Source organism: Dipteris shenzhenensis, chromosome 16 (genome assembly GCF_047967505.1).
Source record: "Dipteris shenzhenensis isolate YYH24624 ecotype China chromosome 16, Dip_SZ_1.0, whole genome shotgun sequence".
Classification (NCBI taxonomy): Eukaryota; Viridiplantae; Streptophyta; class Polypodiopsida; order Gleicheniales; family Dipteridaceae; genus Dipteris; species Dipteris shenzhenensis.
Window position 1 is genome coordinate 9,444,190 of NC_141611.1, and position 24,452 is coordinate 9,468,641.

General features: G+C 43.1%; 1 protein-coding gene across 3 annotated transcripts in view; it reads left to right on the top strand.

The window, feature by feature from the left end:
* The window catches only part of LOC147892520 (rRNA processing protein-like protein), a 101,693-nt gene extending 81,596 nt beyond the window's left edge, over positions 1–20,097 (top strand). For all 3 annotated transcript variants that reach the window (XM_087387143.1, XM_087387142.1, XM_087387144.1), the window contains 3 exons: positions 114–207; positions 19,328–19,409; positions 19,700–20,097. In XM_087387143.1, coding sequence (XP_087243269.1) covers positions 114–207; positions 19,328–19,409; positions 19,700–19,817 — 294 coding nt within the window. In that variant the 3' untranslated portion in view covers positions 19,818–20,097. The remainder of the gene's footprint in view (positions 1–113; positions 208–19,327; positions 19,410–19,699) is intronic.
* The last annotated feature ends 4,355 nt before the right edge of the window (positions 20,098–24,452 follow it).

The window sequence follows — 24,452 nt, forward strand, 5'->3', positions numbered from 1 at the left end:
ACACTTACTATTCTTGTAAGCTGGCAATTTTTTTTCGAGATCATTGACATATCAATGCAGGCAGTATACAAGTATTTGCACTCTGTGCTAATTTGTTTGAGATTTGCATACAGGACATAGATGGTGACCCTGAGCTGATTGATGACAGTGACTTCTATCAGGAGCTACTTCGTGAATTTTTAGAATCATCTGATCCGACTGCAGTAGGTGTGTAACTTAAAATGTTTCCACTACTCTCTTGATTTGTAGATAATTGTTTGATTGAAGTTGATTTAGTATAAGGTGTGATGAGTGTATTGGCATTAGTGATGAAATACATCATTAAGGAGACAACAAATCAAGCTTCTACTTCAGTCAAATCACTTCAGGCCTGTAAAGAACACTTTTTTTTGTTTTGACAAGACATAATGGAAAGCTTGAATGTGTGGGACCTCTAATTTTACAAAAGTGTTTCTTCTTACTGATACATATTGAGTCAACACTATCTGCTTTTAGGCTTAGTCTTCATTCTTATTATGGACTCTTTTCAGAGGACGAATTCGGGCATGTTCCTGGATTCATCCAGATAAATATAGTGTTTTATGAAGCCTTAGAGAATTAGTTCACTTAAATGCACCAATCCATGCGGCCATCTATCACATGTCAGAAAAAATCTCCAGTTGGGCCCAACTATATTGGCTTGTATCAGGCATTGCCAAGATTATGCTTATATGCTACTATAAATCTTATTATCGTTGGAGCATGGTTACCACAAAACATGTTTCATGAGCAATCCTAGGACCAAAATACCACATATATGTTTGATAGACCCTAGACAAACACGCGGTCGCATTGCAGGTACTGTTGTTTGTTGGCCCAACTTCCCTCCCCATTGAGGCAATCTGCAGATCTTCTTCAAGTCTATACAGTAAAGTCCATGGGTGCACAATGTGTGTGTGAAACCGGCCTTCAAGAACACCAAAGGGCGGTGAACAATTAATATAACCAGCAAATACCATGATGTCAGCCACTTAGAGAATTATTACAGCCAACCAGAAAATAATAACAGCGAAACAAATAATTACAAATAAACACAAGGAGTTAGATTGCCCCTGTCGTGAAGCCGGACATCAGATTGGCCCTAAAACTTAGTGCCCTTTTGGTATTTCTTTATCTTTACTCAATAGGCAACCAAATTACCGCAAAGGCACGCTTTTGCAACTGTCCAAAACAAGCCAATGAAACATTCAGTTCACAGGCACTTCCGTCCTGCTATGCAATCAGTTCATGACTCAGATAGGCATCCCAGTCTAGCGCAAAATTCCGTGGCAACCCTTATCGGGTATCTGGCTGATCAATTCTAACCTAGCAGCTCCAAAGGAGTCCTGGCAGGATAGAAACCAACCAAGTCTATCCTGGCAGCTCTAAAAGAGTCTTGGCAGGATAGAAACCAACCAAGTGTGTCCTGGTAGCTCTAAAAGAGTCCTGGCAAAATAGAAACCAACCAAGTCTGTCCTGGCAGCTCTAAAAGAGTCCTCGCATGGCAAAGATCAGCAAAACAACCAACCCTGGCTGTTCCTGGCACACGGTAACATGGCAAAAGCTCCTGAAGGTTCAATATCCTGCTGTCCGGAGCTGGCATGCAACACATACCCAAAAACTGGCCTCGCAAAGTAGGTGTAATTAATCTAGAGCACGCCTGGCTGAAGGCCAATCCTTTCTAGCAATCCTTGGCAGCTCATAGTGGATGGCGAATCTTCTTGGCTGCACCAGGCAGCCTTGCAATGGATTGCGAATCACCGTGGCTGCTCCCTGTCTGACAACGAATTGCCCTAGCAGGTTCCTAATCGAAAACTGAAATTCGTTGGCAGGTCCCTGACTGAAAGACGAAATTCCCTGGTAGGTTCCTGGCTGAAAAACGATTTCTTTTGGAGGCTCCCTATGACAAAAACGAATTCTTCTTGAGGCTCCTAGCACAAAAACGAATTTGTTTTGGAGCTTCTGGCAGCTCTCAAACAGCACACGGATTGCCCTCGTGGTCAAAAATCAGCAAGGTGATTTGTTAGAACAGCCCTAGGGCCCTTTCCTAGTGTGTGACTTGCCTCTCTCTGTCTAACGAGCCTTGAAAGCACATTTCAACTTTTGTGGTTGCTCTCCAAGCTAGCTAGCGAAACATGGCCCATGGAGCTATTTTTAGCAGTGGGATTTTAACCCCTCTCTAACCTTCAGTCCCTTGCCTTGGCCCATGGAATTAATTACACTGAAGTGGCCTTTTAACAATTAATTCATCAAAAGGCCATGGTAGTCACCGTAAATTACCCTAAGGTCGAGAATCTCACGTCTCATTGACAGTGCGTACTTGCGTATGTTTCATGAGTGTGTGGGTTGTGTGTGTGTGTGTGCGTGCGTGCTAGAGAGAGAGAGAGAGAGAGAGAGAGAGAGAGAGAGAGAGAGAGAGAGAATTTATTAAAAGCATTCAAAAGAGCAAATTCTATGAGATTTAAAAACCAGATACAATGAGCTGAATGAGTGGAGCCTCCAAGCGGGCATCTACACTTGAAACAAGTGCAACATAAACATAGAAATATTAGTACTCCGGGCCTTGGCTATACCGTCTCACTGGGGCTTGCTGGGCTGTGGTATCTGGCTGGAAAAATTTAGGGGTCACACTCTGGGTGGAGTCTACCCTCTGTGTGTGTGTGTGTGTGTGAGAGAGAGAGAGAGAGAGAGAGAGAGAGAGAGAGATGTATTAACGTCTGCAGGAGGCCTCGCGGGCATATGAGACAAAGTACAAGACCAAATGTAACTCATACAAGCCGCAATGGGTTGAAGCAAAGGGCTCACTAAGGCCCTTATTGAAAGCTAAAGTGCTAAACTAGTGAGCAAAATAGCAAAATAGTATTAGGTGCTCAGAGCTAATACTCCTAGTACATGCCCAGGCTCTATATATTCAGGTACCCTGGTGGCTTTGATGGGATGTGAGGAGCTCTCGTATCAGTGTCTGTCGAGCTGTCTCTCAGGGCGACAGAGGGTGTGGTCTCCTCGATCTCTGTATCCGATTGGCTACGTCAAGGGTGACGCCTCGTCTTCAGCGGTCTTCTCTAAGGAAGGCTGAAATCGATCGTGCGTGCTCTGGTCACTCTCCTTGCCGCATGTGGAGCGTGTGCCTTGTAGGCCATCTCTTGGTGGTTCTAGTGATGTCCTATAAACCATGGTATGTGCCTTGTAGGCAGAAATAAAGGCACTTGTAGTGTTAGTGCCTTTTAGGCCACATAGGACACTTAGTCCTATATGACACCTAGGACACTTAGTCCTAGGTCTAGGTACTTGTACCTTGTACTTCTCTTTTTCCTATTATCCTAGTTTTGATGTGACGGCTAATCTATCGACTCTTTTGCAACATGCATTCTCTCTCTTTCATTCGATCCTACAGTGGTATTAGAGCTAGGTTTGACTCGTCTCCTCCTGCACCTGGACTCACATCAGCTCTCTTCAACTTCACTGCCCTTCATCCGTACAGTTGTACCTTCATCCATACAGTCGTATGATACGACGACTGTACCTACAGCCAAATACGTACCTACGTTTCGTACGTTGCACCTGTGCTGTACGTTGTACCTGATCCGTACACAGTACTTCTTACGTTCTTGCGTTGTACATGCCCGTTCCGTACTAGAACCACAGTACAGATCAGTACCTGCATCGCCGTACTGATCGTCGTATTGCACTACGTACATCTTCTGTACGTGCACGTGGGAGCCTCCGTACAATTGCAATACTTCAGATCTCCGTACAACGTACGGCCATACAGCCGTACACCGTACATCGTACGATGTACTTGATCAGTACAATTGATGTACAATGTACTTGAGCTGTCCGTACAGCTAGTACTTCTTTCGAGATCTCCATACAGGTGTTGCACGTACAAGGTCACATTCAGGACATTGGTATTTTTTGGGGCTTTCAGTTCATTTCACCTTCTTTGGTTGCAATTTCTTGCAAGAACATTGGGGCTTTGGGATTTGGTTTGCAATCTCTTGTTGTTTGCTATACGTTGGGACAGAGTGGAGAACATTGAGTCACATTTGCAGGACATTGAGTGAGATTTTCAGACATTGAGTCTTTTCTGCAAGACTTTGAGTCAGATTTGCATACATTGGGTCACATTTACAAAAATTTCAGAAAAATTTGGGGCTTTTCTGCATTTGCCCTCAATAAATTTGGGGCTTTTGTGAGATTTGCTGTTTTTGCAGTGAACATTGCCTGCCATAGTTACATTTGGGTCAGATCTACATTTGCCCTTCGATCTAGGTCGGAAATTTGCAGATATTTGCTGTCATTTTTGGATAGCCAGCTTTTTGCAGTGATAGCCTTGAGGCTTTTGGGTTTTCAGGTCTCTTTCAGGGTATCACATTTGCTATGGCTGAGAACAATCAGGATTTATTTGGAGTTCTTTGTGAAGATGATAAGTTGGATGGCACCAACTATCCGATGTGGTCTTATCTCATGAAACATATTCTTGTTGCAAAGCATTTGTGGAATATTGTTTCTGGGGTTGATTTGAGGCCAGCCAATGCTACAGTGGTTGCCTCTACTGTTGGTCCCTCTGCAGGGGGTACTCCTCCTGATGCCTCATCTTCTAGCACTCCTGCTGCTACTCTTCCAACTCAGGAACAGTCAAGATGGGATGCAAGAGATGCAAATGCACATTCATGTATTGCTTTATCATGCAAAAGAATCATTATTCCACACATCCGGTCTTGCAGGACAACAAAGGATGCTTGGGATAAATTGGCTTCTCTATGTCAGATTTGCAATGAGGCACGTGTTGCATATTTGAGAAGGCAATTACAGGAAGTCAGCATGAATGAAGGTGACTCTATGGATGCATACCTGACAAAGGTCAATGACCTCATGGAACAACTTGCCAACATTGATGAGGTGGTGCCAAATTCATAGCTTGTCAGTACCACATTGAATGGATTGCCAGATACATATCAAGGGTTTGCTACAACCCTTCGATTAGTGGCCATGGGTAATCCAGACCACTATTCTTTTGATCAGCTAGTGACTTTGCTTTTGCAGGAGGAGCAAAGTAGAGCTAATAGACAAGCCATTATTCCTGATCATGCATTCGCTTCACAGCAGACAGGAAGAGGCAAGGCTTCGAAGCCTATGGGCAAGCCAAAATCTGCACATAGCAGCTGCAATTCCTCCTATGCATCTAAAAATACAGCAGATAAGTCAAAGAAGAAAAGATGCAACTATTGTCGCAAGCCTAGACATGACATGTTAGAATGCAGGAAGCGCATTGCTTCGGAGAAAAAGAAAGCAGGATTGACAGTTAATGCCTCTCATGCTATTGAATACCATGAGTGAGAAGATGCTTCACATGCACATGCTCTTCAGGATGATTGGGCATGGGCTGTCCATTTCTCATTTGATCCCTCCAAAGCTGATGCATTCTTTACTGCTAATGATGCTCAGTCCTGGTACTTTGATAGTGGTGCTTCCAAGCATGTCACATCTTGCAGACAGTTGTTTCATTCTTTAGCTGATGCACCTCGAGGAGGGACTGTCACATGTGCTAATAATGCTTCATATGCTGTAAAAGGAATTGGAGATGTGCAGCTCACATCCATTTCAAGCTATCCTGTTACTCTGACAAATGTTCTTTTTGTGCGTGGAATTGAAGTCAACTTGATTTCAATTCCAGCAATTGCCGCTTTAGGTTTCAGAGTTATTTTTGATGGCTACAGATGCCTAGTTTATGATCTTCGTGATGACAATGCCATAGTTCTCACTGGCACTCTGCAAAAGGGGCTTTATCACCTTGATCATCACTCAGCTGCACTTTCTATTGAAGCATTTGCAATTTCAGATTCACAGCTTGCTGAAACTCATCTTTGGCATGAGAGAATGGGCCATCTCAATTATAGAGCTCTTGCAAAGCTACATTTACAGAAAATGGCAAATGATGTACCTCAAACTCACACAGTTTCCAAACATGTGTGTGAGGGTTGTCTTTTGGGTAAGATGCATCGATTTCCTTTTCTAAAGAATTGTCCAATACTCTCACAAAGGAAATTGCAGCTAGTGCACAGTGATGTCTGTGGCCCAATGAGGACAAATGCCATTGGGGGGTACAAGTATTTCATGACTCTCATTGATGATTTCACAAGATATTGCTGGATATATCCTTTAAAAGCCAAATCTGAAGTTTTCTTATGCTTTCAGAGGTGGCTGAACATGGTTGAGAATGAATCAGGATGCAAGCTTGTCACCCTCAACACAAATAGGGGGGGAGAGTATACGTCTAAGGAGTTTGATGCATTTGTGTCTTCACGGGGCATTATTCACTCATGCACTACTCCTTACACTCCTCAACAGAATCCTGTTTCTGAAAGGAAAAACAGGTCCACAATGGAGATGGCTAGATGCATGCTTAAGGCCAAGTGTTTACCCAATAAATTTTGGCTTGATGCAGTGATGTGTGCCAACTATGTGCTGAATAGATCACCTATACAGGCATTGAAGACTGTTACACCTTATGAAGCATGGAAAGGCAGGAAGCCTTCACTTTCACACATGAGAGTTTTTGGGTCTCTTGCATATGTTCATGTACCATCTCAATTGAGACATGAGCTTGATGACAAGGCAATCAAATGCATATTTATTGGTTACAGCCAGGAGAGCAGAGGGTATCGGTTATATCAACCAAATACTGGGAAGATTATTGTTAGTAGAGATGTAATCTTTGCTGAACATTCAGCTTCTCTTGTGGACTGCAAAGCTAAGCCAGATGTTGACATGTTTGATGCCTTTGAATGTTGGTTACCTCTGCCATCGTCAGAAGAGGATTTTGACCAACAACATGAGCCTCCTGCAGGCCCTCCACTAAGCAATAATCAACCACTACCTCATGCTGATTTGCAGGTTTCTCTTCCGGCACAAAATGATCGCACTATTCATGATGCAATCATTGAAGAAAGAGCTGTCAATAGACAGCAAAGGCAAGTTCCCAGATGGCTTCTTGATACATTGAGGGACAGCAAACAAGATCAGCCTTTTGCTGCCCGGACAAGATCAGGGAATAGACAGCATGGTCACTTTCTTGAGTTTGCACTCCTTGCTACAGCTTGCAATGAAGAGCCTCTGTGCCATAAAGATGCTTTTGACAGCAAAGAGTGGATGGATGCAATGAGAGCTGAGCTACATTCCATTGCTAAAAATGACACATGGGAATTAGTAGATCTCCCTCCCAGCAAGCATGCCATTGGAACCCGGTGGGTCTACAAATTAAAATGGAAATCTAATGGCAGCATAGATCGATACAAAGCCCATCTTGTTGCAAAAGGGTATGCCCAACAACAAGGCATTGACTTTGAGGAGACATTTGCTCCCACATCCAGGATTACTACCATTAGATGTGTCATTGCGATTGCAGCCCATCATCATTGGCAAGGGCACCAACTTCTTTTCTTCATGGGGATCTGCAGGAAGACTCCCACATCCAGGATTACTACCATTAGATGTGTCATTGCCATTGCAGCCCATCATCATTGGCAAGGGCACCAACTTCTTTTCTTCATGGGGATCTGCAGGAAGAAGTATATGTCACACAACCTCCTGGCTTTGAGGTTGTTAATTCTGAAAATAAGGTATGCCGGCTTAGAAAAGCCCTTTATGGTTTGAAGCAGGCACCCAGGGCATGGTATGCCAAAATTCATGCACACTTACTATCCCTTGGTTTTCAGAATAGTCCCACAGAACCCACTCTTTATGTCCGTGGGAGTGGATCTGATTTTTTAGTGCTGATTTTATATGTGGATGATATGCTCATCACGGGCCTAGATACTCAGCAAATTGCAGCTTTCAAGGCTGATTCGCAGCAGATTTTTGACATGTCAGACATGGGACCGCTTCATTATTATTTGGGCATTCAGTTTGCTCATGTTGAGGGGGGTATCATGATGTCTCAGTCCAAGTATATTGGACAACTCCTTGATCGTTTTCAGTTTGAGGATTGCAAGCCAATCTCTACTCCAGTGGACCCTGGCTTCAAATTCTCAGCTCATGATGGGAGCCCACCATGTGATATCACTCTTTATTAGCAGGCTGTTGGATGCCTTATTTATTTATGTCACACCAGACTTGCAGTATGCAGTATCTCAGCTCAGTAGATTCATGCACATGCCCAGTTCACAGCATTGGCAGGCAGTGAAGAGAGTCTTCAGGATATCTCAGAGGCACTCAGGATTTAGCCCTCTTCTATGGTGATTAGGGTTCACTTACCATGTATGCTTACACGGATAGTGACTGGGCAGGATGTTCCGACACCAGAGTGTCACATACTGGCAATTGTTTTTTGCTTGGCAATTCATGTATCTCTTGGCTAAGCAAGAAGCAATCAACAGTTGCCACATCTAGCTGTGAGGTTGACTATAGGGCAGCTTTCACCGCTACAGTAGAGTGTGTTTGGCTTAGACAGTTACTTACAGATCTTGGTATTCGCCAGACATCCTTCACTATTGTCTACACTGACAGCCAGAGTGCTTTGGCCATTGCGCATAACCCAGTGTTTCATGCGTGTACGAAGCATATTGAAGTTCATTATCATTATGTTCGGGAGCGGTTGTCAGCAGGAGACATAGAGTTGTCCTATCTTCCCACATAGGACAACATAGCAGATATGTTTACAAAGGCACTTCCTCGTCCCCCAAGTTCGAAGTCTTTCGACAGGCTTTACACTTGGTTCCCTTTGTTACATGATCTAACATCCCTTGTACATTCATAGGTGGCTATATCCTTTTGGATGAACATGTGCCACCATGACCAGAAAATACTTAGGTATTCTGAGATGTTTCCAGAGTACTTCAGCCCATCCCATGGAGGGGGGTTTGTAGGCCATCTCCTGGTGGTTCTAGTGATGTCCTATAAACCATGGTATGTGCCTTGTAGGCATAAATAAAGGCACTTGTAGTGTTAGTGCCTTTTAGATCCTCTGCTCTCTGGGTATGCTTGCAGCTCTCCTTACCTCAATCCTTAGCTGATGTGACGAGACTCACAACTGTCTGAGGGCGATCCTCAGTGCATGTGAGACTCTCCTATCCTCGAGACAGTGAGGTCTAATAACGAGACCCTCAGGAAGTGGTCATGGTAGAACTGGATCTTGATGGGGAACTCCTCTCTCCCCCAATCCCTATACGTATGAAGCTGGAGGAGGTCCAACCATATGCTTATCTCGTGGAATCATCTCAGGTGGTGCATCGACGATGTACTGAAAGGGGGGAAGTATGCCCGTCTGAATGCCGTGTCTACCAAACCATGTGGATACCTGTGCGTATCGTGTTGTATCAACACCGCCGTCTGCCAGTCACGTGGAAGATTCCAATGCTAGCCTCGGTAATCTCCACAAGGGTAAGGCCCAGACTCTGTGGAGGAATGTCACTGTTTGAAAGATGGCATCAACCTAGAGAGGGGTGACGGGTCATGACGAACTCTGCCTGTATAATCTGATAGGGGACCGAGGGCTTACTCCGAATCATCCTAGATAGTCACATGTAGCCTCTCAAATCACTTCCCCCTCTGTTGAATTACCACTCTCCCAGAAAGGTGATGCATACATGGCAGTCGGTCTCACCAGGATGTCACAAAGCCAACCCTTCATCGGAGGGTCCTCCAGAGCACCCTGCCCTCGTGCGAGTCATGCTATACCTGCATGGGTGATCGTGAAACCTAGCCCGATGAACACTACCTCCAATATGTGTAAGATTGCACTATCTCCATTGGCTCATCTTACTGAAGCTATGGTGATGGGACACTCTCGTGAGGTATTGAACATCATAACTTTGGTATTTCGAAGGTTAATTGTCAAGTTTCTCTCTTTTCAGAACATCTCCAGAGCCTCTAGATGTTTCTGCAATCCCTCTGTTGAGGATGATATGAGGACCATGTCATCTGCGTACAACAATGTTTGCACCATCAGGTTAGCTAGAAGTGAACCCTCTTTGCCTAGAGGATCTACAAAGGATAATCTCATCAATATAGAGCCTGAAGAGAGTCGGTGAGAGAGGGCAGCCTCAATAGTAATCTCAAACCAATCTGATAGACCTCCCGGAGCACCTCTGACGGACTGATATAGACTCATAACCCCCTTGGAGCTGCAACTCCTGTAACTCTAGATCAAGCAGGAACGTGGGACAATATCAAATGCCTTATGAAAGTCTACAAAGCAAGTGTAGACTTTCTGGTGCCTCAACTTCGCCTCCTCAATGATAGCCCTCAAGGAGAAGATGTGGTTCAAGGTGGAGTACTGTCTCCGAAAACCTGCCTGCCCAAGGGCCCACTGCCCGTGATCCTCTGTGTGGATGCTGATCTCCCTCTCTAGTACCGACCCATCTATCTTAGCTAGAGTGTGGCCAATCATAAGAGTACGGTAGTTCCCAGTGTCCATGGGATCTCCTGCCTTGTGTATCGGTACTATGGTGATAGTGCTCCAAGTAGGTGGGAAGCCATGGCATACGGCATGATAGAACAGCTGCGCTAGAACCGGGGTCAAGACATCCTTCACGTGCAAAGTGTTGTGCGCACTGCGTAGTCCCTCATGATCTGGTGATCTCCGGTTATGAAATTGGAGAAGGGCAGCCCGTACGTCTTTTGCAGTAAACAAGTGACATGTGGTGGGTCTCGGCATAGAGGACATATCAGGTGGTGTTTGACACGGGACATCATAGAGGGAGCATGCATATGTGTGTCAAACAGCTGGATCTATGATGGGAATGGGCGGCTTTCCCTCCAATAAGAGCCCCTAGCCCGTAGTAGAATCCCCTCCGAGAAAGGATCCAATCACCTCATCCATCTTGTGTATGGCTTCTTACACCGTTTCACTCGGCGTATGATCCGTTGTGCCTCTGGTGAAGTCAAATGTGCCAATGCTTGCTCACGTGTGAGGTGGGCTCTCATCTCTTTGCACTCGTCGTCAAGCCAAGGGTTTTGGGGCATCTTTTCGTCTAGGACATGTGCAGATCGAGTTGTGGGAAAGGATTTGGTGGCAGCCTCTTGGATCACTGAGACAAGGGTATCTGAGGCATGGGCGAGGTCCATCCCATCTCCAGGTAAGGTTGGAAGCTCCAAGGCCAAGTGGCTCATGTATACTGGGTCAAGAGCACAATCAAAATGGATCTGAACTCAAGTGGGTGCGGGGGGGGCCCTCCTCATGACTGGCATGGCGGCCAAGATACAGATGGCAAGGTATGAGTGGTCGGCACCGAGTGGAGGAGGCACAACAAAATCGTGTAACTGTGATGCAAAAGCTAGTGGACCCAACCGGTAGTCTTCTTCCCCCGCCACGTGGGAAACAAGTGAGCCCACCAGATAATGGCCATCTCTAGAGAACCGTTATATATGATCAAATCATGGATAGCTCCCAACTCAAGTAGATGTCTCCCATATGCTGTCACTAGTGCATCTGCATCTGTTGACTGCCTCACTATCCCCACTTCTCTGATGCATACATCTCCAATTCTATGAGGGAATCATCATCGAAATCTAGCAGGCCAACTTGTCTATTTCCAGTACGTGCATTGAAGTCACCAAGGAGGAGAGTGTCCTCCTATCTAAAAAGCTCTATGATGTCATCATGAATAGTCTCATTTGGGCTGTGCTCTATAGTGGTGAATTCTCGTGCATAAGATGATTGTCTGGGGGAAAGTAACATAGTGCAATGAAAATCAGACGTGTATCTGGTCTATGGGCTGATTTGTAGATATATCCCGTCACTGTCGGCAGCCATCTTTCCGGGCTTTCATGGGTCTCTGTGTAGAAGATTGTGTCTCTGTCGGTGCATGTTTCCAAGAAACACCCAGGATTGGACCAGAGGGTACCATTGCAATTGTCCTTCTCCCCCTCTTCTCTTTTTTCCCTTCCATCCCTTTTTGCTCTCTCTCTGATAATCGCTTTTCCATCTCTGTAGGCAGCCCGTTTACGTGCATCTCTTGCTGCCATAACATGCACCATTCCCTCCCTTCGATGCTCCTGTTGTAGCAATGTGAGGTCATCGTCCAAGTATATTCTTGTCCCTTTCAATATTGCCCTTATGCTCATGAGGGTAAACCTGTCCATTGCGATATGGAGTTTCATTACAAGGGGTCTTGTTGGAGCCTCAGCTTTGCCAACTCTCCATGCTGTCTCGCATGTGAGGTTGACTCCCATCTTGGTGAACAAGGTTTTGGCATCTGACATAGGGGGTATTCTTCCATTGTAGCATATCTGCTTTCCCTTTGGTGATTTCCTGTGTAAACTCAGCATGCTTTCCTTGTATGGTTTTCTACAAGGCTGCTATCTCCTTCTTGAGCTTCTCATTCTCAGATTTCAGTTCTTCCATTGCCTTGTGTGCCCCTTCTAGTGTTCCTTGCATCTCTCTTAGTTGCTGTAGTTTTGTCCCCATAGCTTGCATTTTGTCATTGAGGCTGGTCTTTTCAGTTTCCCACGTTGCCTTCTCCTTCTCCCACTCATCCTTCTTGTTTTTCTCCTTTCGCCATTCATCTTGCATATGCCATCCATCTTGCATACGCCATCCTTGCTTCTTGATTTCATTGAATGTCTTATCAATATGTGCTTTCTTCGTCATCAATGCCACGTTGGTGGTCTCGAGGCTATCTACCTTGTCAATCAAGACTGTACAAATTTTGCTAAGGTGATTTAGAACCTTAGAGGTATTTTTGGGTGATGATCCTGCCATGTAAACTGTCATTGCACTTTCAAGGGCTTTTACATAGCCTCATGTCGTCATGATCCAATGTATGAAACTGTTCATTGTTTATTGCATATTCCAGAAAGATTAAAATGAAAAACAAGGTAGCTTCCCTGTTTTAAATAACCCCTTTCTCTGGAAATTCAAAACTGATTTTCGAGGTGTGTGTCGATTTGCAGGGGCTGAGAATCCACCCCCTGCCGTCGGCCTATGTTTGTTGTCCTTGCTGGAGCTGAGGCTCTTGTTGGCCTGGGGGTGCGCCTCCATACAGCTCCCGTACAATTCCGTACAAAAACCGTACCCTGCTGTCCAGCCCACGGTCCTTTCCGTATAGCCTCCGTGTGCTTCTGTACAGCCGCCTTTCCCCATCTCAGCCTCTGTCGTACCTCTGTCCGTACCCTTGTCCTATCCATCCATACATATTTCCCTGCCTATCCCTTCTCTCCAGCAGCCGACTGTTCCTGCTCTGCAGTCTTCGGTACAGCAGCCATCTTTTCCTTTCCAGCCCTCCGTACTGGATCTGCAGCACTATGTACAGCCTCGGTCTTCTGCCTCAAATCTGCAGCAGCCTCCTGTTGCTTCGTCTGATGGTTCCTTTGTCTTCAAAGTTTCAGCCCCTCCTTCTGCCCTATCTTCTCCTGCACATGTCTTCACTCGGCGGAAGCATGGTGGTTTGGCTTCTCGCGCTTGCTCAAGTCAGCAAAACTGGATATTGCGGATGGTCCCTCTTCTCCCTTTCAGTTGGAACTTCTTCGTCAGCTGTGTGCTGCTTCTGTTGCAGAAGTTCCCTCCTTGGGTTCACCTCTTGTTCGGTCTTTGGATTCTACCCTTTTGGTCTTCGGTTTTCGACAGGCTCAACAGTTTGGGGTTTGTCTCTTTTTTATGGGTAGGATTCTTTCTGCAGCACAACTCCGTCGATGGGCTGAAGTTGCAGTGGGCCCGAATATTATTCTTCCTTTGTCTTTATGGGCAAAGGGTTTTATTATGCCCAGTGTCCTACGACTGAGGTGGTGGAGAGTCTTGTTAGCCGTGCTAGGGTTCCTGGGGCAGGTTTCTTTGCTTATGTGATGCCCTGGGATCCACTTTTTGATCCGGCTGCTTCTCTTTTGATGTATTGTCCGGTTTGGATTACCCTCAAAGCGTTGCCTGTGCCTCTTCTTCAGCATCTTCCTACCCTTGCAGCGCTTTTGGGGAGGCCTCTGCATATTTCGAGACAGGAGTTCTTGCAGGCTACCCGAGATGTTCGACTTTGTGTTCTGTGGGATATGATGCAGCCCGTGCCTTCTACTGTGGATCTTGATTTGGGATTTGCTCATCCGATGCGAATCAAGCTGCACTTTGCCTCTTTTCCTACAGCATGTTATCGGTGCCGCCAGGTTGGTCACTTTGCACGTGATTGCTCTTTTGCTTCCAAGACCACTCCTCCTTCTCCTTCCTCAGCTATCAAGATTACTCTCCCTTCTCCTCCGGTTTCTGCTATGGCTTCACGGGGGAAGCCTTCTCTTATTGTTCCGAAGCACTACTGGAGAAAGGTAGATAAGTCACAGGCCAATCTTTCTGCTGCTAAGGAAGTTCAGGATCAGACTCCTATTGAGCATCACCAGCCTCTGTGCCTCATAGGATGATGTGCATGCTATTTCTCCGGTTGATACTTGAAGTGAAGTTGATATGATCAGCCTTGATTTATCCGATGCAGCTCCTTCGTCAGAGAGTGCAGGCGTTGCTCGAGTTCCTTTGCTTGTGATGACTATGCCAGAGTCTCTTTCTCAAGATGCAGATGTCTCTTTTTCTCTAGAGTCTTTTAATCCTATGTTGCAACAGTTTTTTGACCTGTGATTCAAAAATTCAGGCTCCCAGCTTATATCAAGAAGAATCACAAGGGCAAAAAACAGGTGGTTTTTATTGATGGTGCAGTTTCTTCATTGCATCAATTTTTACAAAGCAACAATCTGAAACTGGAGGATTTTGTCTTTGATCCTCCTCTAGTTTGAATCTTGTAACTTTTTACTTGGCTGCCTCATGACTTTTGCTCTGAGGCTTTACTTGTAATTTTTTCCTTTGTACCTATTGGTGGGTTTTTACCTCTTTTTGGGATTTCCCACACAGAAATATAATATTTCACCCAAAAAAAAGTGTGTGTGTGAGAGAGAGAGAGAGAGAGAGAGAGAGAGAGTTATCAATGTCTTTGAAAATTCAAAAAAATCATGGTGCTTTGATGAAAGGTGGAGGAAATTCTCTGTATAGAAGGCAAAGGTATACTTGCCATAGATTTGGCCAGAGAGAGAGAGAGAGAGAGAGAGAGAGAGAGATCAAAAGGACGAAGGGTCTATGAGCTTGAAGAAGACGATACAAAATGAGAAGACTATAAGGTGGGTATCAACACCCAAGATTGATACCATGAGTTATAGACTTAGGGTCTTTATGTTTGCATTTGGACTCCTGTATTAGGGCCTTGCCTTCACGATAGACCACCCATTTGTCATTCTTGGGAGTGACCTTGACTTTCTAAAGCTCAGATGCCTTCCATTTTAGCTGATGAGAATTTAGATCCTCCGCTATTCATAACTTGGTACTACTCTTCAAGAGTCTAGCGTTATCAACAGTTTTGAATCTACTGGCTTCAAAACTAAGAGAAGTTGCCTTGGTCTGCCCCTTTGATAGTGGAATCTCTCTCTCTCTTCAAAGGATGAGATATCCTCTTGTAAATTCCAGCAAAAGTTCATGATTTCTTATGTGAATAAATGCTCAAACAATTTTGTCTTCAGCTGTAAAAGGTTTAGAAAGATGCAAAGTTTTAAGAGGTGGAAAGTCAGCCTTGCATTTTAATTTTTGTTTGATAAAATCTAAAAAGCAAGATGTTGATTTGAAAAGGTGCATGAAAGTTGTAGATGCTGAAGATGTCCTTTGTTGGTTAAACTTTCATAACTCTAGAAAACTCTTTATTCCAAGAAAGTATTAGTATTCCGATGAGCACTAATTGTGCTGCTTTCTTAGCAAACTCCTACCTTTTTACTTGTGAATTTGAGTCTATGCAATGATTTGTCCAATCGTTCTTCATAAAGCTATCAAGTTAGGAGATTCATAGATGACTTAATTGTCATGAGAGTTCCAAACTTCAAAGATTTTATGTACAAAGATCCGACTACTTTAAGTGGAGGGGTTATCCTCCATAATTTTGTGTGAATAGTTTACTTCCCAATTCTATAAGCTCTCTCCAAGTAAGAGTATGTCCTGTTTGTAGGAAGTCCTTAGCGAGTCTGTCAGCTTTGAATCCTTCTTGTAAACCTGCAAAAAGGCTGGTATGCATGAGCAGGCAGTTTGTCAACAAGCTGTGTGTTAGCCCACATAAATAAAGTCACTTAGTCCTTCTGTTTGTTTGCTTGTCTTCTTCATTTCATGCAGCTTTTCCATGTGATGTTAAATCGAATTCTTTGTGGAAATTGTGGTATGACTGTAGTGGTTCATGGAACGGATTTCAGAGCATGAAACAAACTCGAGGTGACTCTGATATTTGGCCCTCTGTGGGCACACGAGCAGGCAGTTTGTCAACAAGCTGTATGTTAGCCACATAAATAAAGTCATTTAGTCCTTCTGTTGGTTCGCTTGTCTTCTTCATTTCATGCAGCTTTTCCATCTGATGTTAAATTGACAGCTTTGTGGAAACTATCCTATGCCGTAGTCATTTTATCTTTGGAATTTTAGCTTTTGGTATGTGTAGGATCCTTCAACTTAGAATCAAAATCCAAAACTCGGAGCTTTAAAGCACATTTTCTTTTACTTCTTAGGTTTGTTCTATTTTTGGAGATTTTTAGCTTTGGGTATGGTATGTTTAGGATCCTTCAACATCCAAACTGTGGAGCTTCAAAGCCCATGTTCTTTTACTTGTTTGGTTTGTTCTATTTTTGGAGATCATCGTCTGTTAGATACCTCTTTAGTTTTGGTTTTTCCCCACCCTCTTATTTATTGTCATTTCTTATTTCTTAATTTGAATAAATAACTAACTAACTAACTAATTAAAAAATAATGATAATGATTGTTTTCTTATGCTTGTTTTGGTGTTTCATTTGTTTCCTTATATGTGTGTTGGTTAATCTTTATTTCCTTGTGTTAGCATCATGGTGACTAGGGAATTGGGTTCCCTGAAGGAAGGGGGTATGGGAACGCTTGGAATGGCCTCGGATCTATCAGAGGCGGAAAGCGGGGGAACACGTTCCAAACCTTGAACTGGTGTTCCGGGTTAGTGGTGTGGCGCAAGCCTGGGAAAAATGGCAATGGCAGCCCAAAACTCCTTTTCCTGTTGCTACAGCTCCCCTCCAGCTCCTTCACTCCTCTCAGCCCTCTCCTACCCACTCAGCCCCTTCTAAGCTCCCTCTTCTCTCAGTCCCTTCTCTCAGCCGCCCCAGTGGCTGCCCCCCCCCGCCCCCCTCCCCTTTTCCCCTTTTCTCAGTCCCTTCTCTCCACTCTCTCCCCCTTCTCGCAAGCTTCAGCCCCCTTCTCTCAGCCCTCTCCACTATCAGCAGGGCTCAGCCCCCCTTCTCCACTCTTTTCCTCTCTCAGTCCCCCTATCTCCAGTTCTAAGTTTCTCTCCCCCTTCTCTTAATGGCTCCTCCACGTTGGCATTGTGATGGATAACAAGTCCCTTTGGGAAATGAGGTGGATCCCCAAGCCGCGTATGACAATTCGAAAGGAGGAGAACACAAGTGAATTTGTTGCTTTTGTAACGTACCCAACAGTGGAGTGCAACCGAGTGTGGGCTCATTTATTGAGAGTATTAAATCAAGGCATCAGCGTTTGTCCTTTCAGATCTCACACATTTTCAGGCACTTGCCTCTTCATTGGATAGTACGGCAACATGACCTGCCATTTTTGATCCTCGAGGTCGAGCATCGCCAGCCCCACGTGGAATAGCTTCCATGTGTGGTAGCACAATTGCTTCTGCCTATGCTTCCATTTCAGCCTCCTTTGGGAGGAGAGCTTAATCCGCACATACAGGTGCGGCTCCCACTTCATCAGCCCTAAGGGCCATGCAGGCTAGCCTTGTAGCCTCATGGCATCTTGGGAGGAGGGCATAGTTAGATGCAGCAGTGGGCCATTTCTTTATGGAGCAGATGGACACAATCAAAGCTTGCAATCCTTATTTCATTGAGATGGTGAAGGAGATTGCAGCCTTTGGACCATCTTACACTCATCCCTCATGTGAGGCCCTGTGCACCACATTTTGTCTTTGACTCCCATAAAAGACATATGGCTGAAATGTGCTGTCACATTGATGGGAGACGAATAGAGGGACACTAGGAGCCACTCTATTCCGGGCGTCATTGTGTACTCCAAAGGGGCCAGATTTTCATTAAGGCTATTGATAATTCAGCGGAGGGAAAGTCAGCCCAGAGGTTCGCTAACATTTGGATAGAGGCCATTCAATATGTCGAGGCAAATATTGTTATCCAGTTTGTTTATGATGGTGAGAACTCCAATGGGGTAGTGGGGAAGATTCTTGAAGAGCAGTACCCTCACCTTAATTTCACTCCTTGCATGGCACATGGTATGAACAATCTATTGAAGGATATTGGTAAGTTGGATTGGGGATCCTACCATTGATATGGGTAATCATGTCGTCTCTTTCATCACTCGTCACCACTACATTTTGGCTTTTTTTTGCAAGATATCGCAACCCAAACAAACAAAGCAAAAGAAGAAAAAGAAATACAAGAGAGAGAGAGAGAGAGAGAGAGAGAGAGAGAGAGAGAGAGAGCAAAGGCTGCAAGACAGAGTGGGGGATGTTAGCTCAAAGAGGGAAATGGGCATGCTTGAAAGGGCTATGAATGCTTTTAATTACGGAAAATTTGAGAGATATATCTCTTCCAAGGAGTTCTGAATTCCTAATGTGATTCACATCTGCCATTTGAGTAAAACCAGCCACATAATCTTCAGTCCTGGTCGTTTGAGCAAACCCACATACCAATAACTCAGCATTTGTAAATTGCCAATGCGAGCGTAAAAGTTGGCTTGGTGAATCCTTTGCTTCAGTGTCGTCATTTTGTGAGAGTGTCACATGACTTCTTAGAGTCGTATATTCCTCTACTTCTTGTAGGTAAGTGGTTTAAAGTGATCTCAACCTATTGCTGTGTATTTGTTAGCTAGAAGGTCTCCTTTCTTTTGTTTGGTTGTATGATGTCTAAGCTCAAGCAGCCCTAGGCACCACTTCCCATCTTTTCTAGGCATAAGTGTATTTTTGCCAGTCGAGAAAGGAAATCTAAACCATGTGAGACTCGGGACCAAAAGGAGGAGTTGGATGCAAGGCTACTCAATTAGTCCTTAAAATTGACAGATATTTATTCTCCATGCGTAAAGCGTAATGGTGCGCTGTTAAATTGTAAATGTCCAAGGCAACCTGATTGTTGCACTGTATGGGTTGGGGCTTTCTACATCTATGGCACGCCTTGTTTTAGTCAAGTGTAGAGAAGAGTGCAGAAAAGTAGTTTGCTGTTGGGGCATACTGAAGTGTGTGCGAGCAGAGACTTGTGTGTGTCATATTTCAGAGATATAGAATGACAACACTGGCCGTGAATCAATTCTGATAGTTTCAAGTTACAGGGAACTTGTATGCTCTGAGAAAACTGCAGAATAAGAAGAGAAAAGTTGTGGACCGGAGGGCTTCCAAAGGACGAAAGATAAGGTAACAGCCAACTCTGTCTTGGCAATTCTTTATGAGTTGATGCATGGATATGAATATCAAACAGCAATTATGCTATAGCTCAATGGTGCACACGTGAAGAGGGTGGATGACTGCATAGCCAATTTGCAGTACAGCACAGCTCAAACATATTGTCACTATCACTTTTATGCTGCTAATAATTGGCCCTCCACTATCTTGCAAGACATTAATTATCAAATTCAATGGAAAAAGATTAGGGCTTCTGTGGCATAATAAGCCTAAGAGAACTGTTATTGACTCTACTATGGCAGGTACAGTGTGCATGATAAGATTGTGAACTTTATGGTCCCTGTGCCAATGAATTTACCGCCCATGGCAGAAAATCTATTTTCCAATATCTTTGGGCAGCAAACTCAAGTCAAAGTATGACATTAGCAATGTGCTGTATATACACCGATGACGAGGCTAAATGTGAGATGAGCAACATGTTTTTAAAAGCAGGTAAATCTATTCTCCAATATCTTCGGGCAGCAAACTCAATGACATTATCAATGTGGTAAATATACATTGATGACAAGGCGAGGTGAGCAACATGTTTTAAAAATCACAGGTAACTTTTATGTGAAGCGTAATATATGGAACACCTATTTACATTGTGATAGTCGAAAGGTGCATGACTTTGTTGAATGTATTATTTAAGTGGTATGCCCATCTGTGAGAAAATCTTTGGATAAAACCTTGTAGCATGGGTGTGGGTGTGCGGGGTTGGATATGGGGGTACGAGTGACTGGAGTGGGTGGGTGGGTCGTGTGTGGATGCATGTGGATGTTAGTGCGCTTGTGTAATTGTGCATTTGCACCCTGTTTTATTCCTCATAGGTAGCCGAATGTTTCAAATAAAACATTGTATTGCAGAACATTGAATCTCCTGCAATTCTGTTACTTTATCCGTTTATTCACTAACTAAATTGTTTCCATAGCTTGTCTGTCTGAATGATCACGACTTCTCAATGCCAAGCATTATATATATATGGTTGAATAAGTGCAGTACAGCACAGCTCAAACATTTTTTGCTGCTAACAATTCAACCCTTGCAAGACATTGATTATCAATTTTATTGGAAGAGTGATTTTGTATGAGGCTTTCACAGGATTCTTCTCCTGCATTTCTATTAAATCACTTTTTTGCCAAAATTTTGAAAAAAAAAGAGGAAGAAGATTAGGACTGCTGTGGCATAATAAGCCTAAGAGAACTGTTCTGGTACAATGTGCATGATAAGATTGTTAAATTTAGGGTTCCTGTACCCTTGAATTTGCTGCCCATGGCAGAAAATATATTATCCAATATCTTTGGGCAGCAAACTCAAGCCAACATATGACCTGAGAAATGTGCTAACATACACCAATGTGGCGAAGGCAAAGTGTGAGGTGAGCGAAGTGTAAAATACGCACTGGCAACTCTGATGTGGTGCACAATGCATCATACATCAATGAACACCTACTTACACACTTTGGACTCGAGCCACATTTATGCCCGTCTCTTGAAAATCCTGTGGCTTGGGATTGTGGATCTTTTTCACTTTTTGGCTTGTGATTGAAGGAATTTGGTGCTGTTATGAAAGCAGCATTGAAGACACTATTGGCAATGTGATGAGACTGGCCATGATTGTTTTCCTTCAGAAAAGCATTGAATTCTAACTGCGAAACCATTAACAAACGTCTACAATTTTCTTTTTCTAAAAAATTTCTACAAGCTGTGATAATTTCAGGCCATACTAAGAAACAATGTACTAACTTTTTTCCCTGCTTGTTTTCTCAGCTTCTACTTGTGTTTTGTAGACATAAGGGCAAGTTGGATATTTAACATGCATCAGCTGAAATATCACATCAGTATTGAACAGCTTTTTTGGTTAGAAAACAAAATTTAAGTTTACAATGTTATTCAGAAACAATCATAAGGTTTAGAAGTATAGACATGTCTAGCACTACTTGGTTGTACCTTTTAAGGGATATGGAAAAGATTTATGCTTATTGTATAGTTCATATAAGCATATTCAAACTTCGTCACATGAGGCTTTTCATTTAGAAAAAGGGGGCTATGAAAAATAATCCTAAAATATCTAGCTTTGAAATTAGCATAGGTGCATCAAGCCTTTACTACTTTTGTATAGATATCCATGCGCAAACTCCTAAATCTTGTGCGCGCACACACACACACACACTCACACACACACATACATATATATATGTATATGTGTGTGTGTGTGTGTGTGTGTATTGTGTGTGTGTGTGTGTGTGCGTGTGTGTGTGTGTGTGTGTAGAATTTTAGAATCATTCAAGTATGCCAAATTATGCTCACTCCAGATTGTCCAAAGAGTCCAATATCGCACCCAAGAGAGAAATAGTGGGTATTGAGACAAAGACTTCTTAAATCTGCGAAAGAGCCAGAAATGTTTCCCAAATCTGTGACTCGGTAAACGGATCCGAAGATAATCTGAAATTGTCATCAAAGGCAAATAGAACTGGACATAGGACATTACAATGGACTGTACTATTCTGAGCCTGACATGAAGAGGCCAAGTAGAAATCTTCCAATATTGCAGCTTATGTTGAAGCCTTTGGAAGATCCATTTTAGCTATTGCTTCCACCTAATTTTGAAGGACAGGAGCTGAAGTAGAAGCCTGTCCTGGTGAGGGAGAAGAAGCATCCCATTAATGAGATTGAAAGGAGCGTTGCTTCAATATAACCACCTTCTTAGGCTGTTGAAAACCATCCCGATCAGTTCTCGCAGATTCCTTCATCTTCTCTTTTTCTTTATCTTTTCCTTTTCCAGCAAGTGATTGCACCTGATTGATTGGTTTGGCATTCTTTGATCCATTTCTATTTGCTGTCTTAGCTTGCAAGTTCTCATTCTTTTTCCGTGTATGGTGCGGCAAGGCATTGGGAGGGGGTTGATGCAGAACCATTGGGCATTCTGAGGCTAGATGCCCAAACTTGTGGTAGGCAAAACAAGCTCCTGCAAACACACCCCATTTCAATTCAAAATACTTTTTTCCCAATTGCACTCCCTCAACTTCCACTGCGATAGAAGGAGGGGTAGGTGTATTAGTGTCCCAGAGAATGCAAAACCTGTTACGGTTTCCCATAGGGCGTGGAGGACAAACGACCTGTCCCAAAGAAGCAGCCAGGCTAGGCAACTCTTCATGCATATAGTCCGGGAAGTTAACAACCTTAACACATACAAGACAATGATGTCGTATAAGACTTTGATAATCCTTGTTTGGGGACCAGGGCATAGCATGTACCATCTGCTTTCCCTAAAAGAGGGGAGAGAGCTCAAGTAGCCTCTGCTTGCACAAAGCATCTGATAAATGCACCTCATAAAAGCCTCTAGAAGCAAAATATACTCCCTCTACAAAGCATTCTCCAAGGATGGACTTAATCCGCTGGGATTCTTCCTGGAAAGAAAATTGTAACCGCGGTTTGAAGTAACTTCTTGAGAGGATTCATGAGGGACGGCAATTTCAATTTGTACATGACCTCTGGAACTGGTTTGCCCCATTCCTGTCGTGACTACTGAAAGTCATCCTTAAGGGTATCAAACACGTACTAAGCTTCCATAGTAAGTTCATCATCTTGTGATGCAGGCTGTGAAGGGCGGCGCTTAGCATCATTGCGGCAATCCTTATATGATGCCTGCCATAAGGGTGATATGGATGCTTCTTGCATACAGCTTTTCTTTTTATGCTTCTGAACTTTGGGATACTCTCCATTTTGGAGACCTCCCATCATGTAAATTTATGATCATATAAATATATGCACTGGATATTTACCCAAAAAAAAAAAAGTATGTGTAGAATTTTAGACTTTAGGACAACAAAAAATCTATATTGATACAATTGGATATATTCTAGTCTTACCTCCAAGCACCCTTCCTTTCAAAACTGCAATGCTATCTCCTAATTGTACTAAGCTCCTCCTCTGCCATTTCAAATCTTAAGGATGACTTCGTCTCCCAACTCTTAATTTTAATGTATATATGTGTATATACATATATATATATTTGTGTATGCATTTATGTATATATGGGTATGTGTATGTATGTATCATGTGTACATATGCATAAATTTTTTGGTGAGAAGGCATACGTATGCACGAGAATGCACAAAGTTTACAAATTGTTGATCTTATACTTTATAGTTTATTGTTTTTAAAAGTTATGCTTATGAAGATATATAATTTCAGCATAAAATCTCCTTTAAACATATTTCAAAAATTAGATCGTGATCTTGATATTGTATCTTTCGATATTCACTTGCTCTTCTATCATACAGAGAATTATTTTGAGAATTATTTTCACAATTTTAGATTGTTTGGGGAGGCAGGTTTTGTCAAGCAAAGGGGATTGGGGAAGCAAATCTAAATGTTCTTTGGGACTTGCTAAAAGCAATTTAGGAATTGAAAGCTTGTTTTTTGTGTGTGGTAAAGATATATTGTAGGTTTTCAACTTATGTGCACAAATTTCATTTTCTTTTCTTCCTTGCTTTTGTTAAGGAAGCTTTTTGGTCCCTCTAAATCATTCGAAAAAGCTTTTTGGCCCCTCCAAATCATTCGAGAAAGCTTTTTAGCTATAAGAGACATCCATACTTTTTAAGAGAGCAATAAGGATTACAACTTAAATGAGAGCCTCATAAGATACTTTTTAAGAGCCTCATAAGGATTTATACATGAGAGCAATAAATAATTACAACTTGAAACTAATATTGTCCAAAGGCATCCATGCATTTTTCATTGCCATGTATTCCTCTATGGATTGTATTCAATATATCAAAATGGAGCATTTACAAGTCAAGATTGGATCCAAGTCTTTACACTTTCTTAGTAGGTGAAGAGCCATGTATTTTGATGTACTTATAAGCTATGTGTGCCATCATTCTTAACATTCTCTTGCATATTCTAGTAGCACTAATAGTATGTGCTTTCTAACTATTTGATCATTGAGGATCCTTAAATGATATTTTATTTAGACACAATCTCTTTAACATGTTTGTAAAGATTGATATAA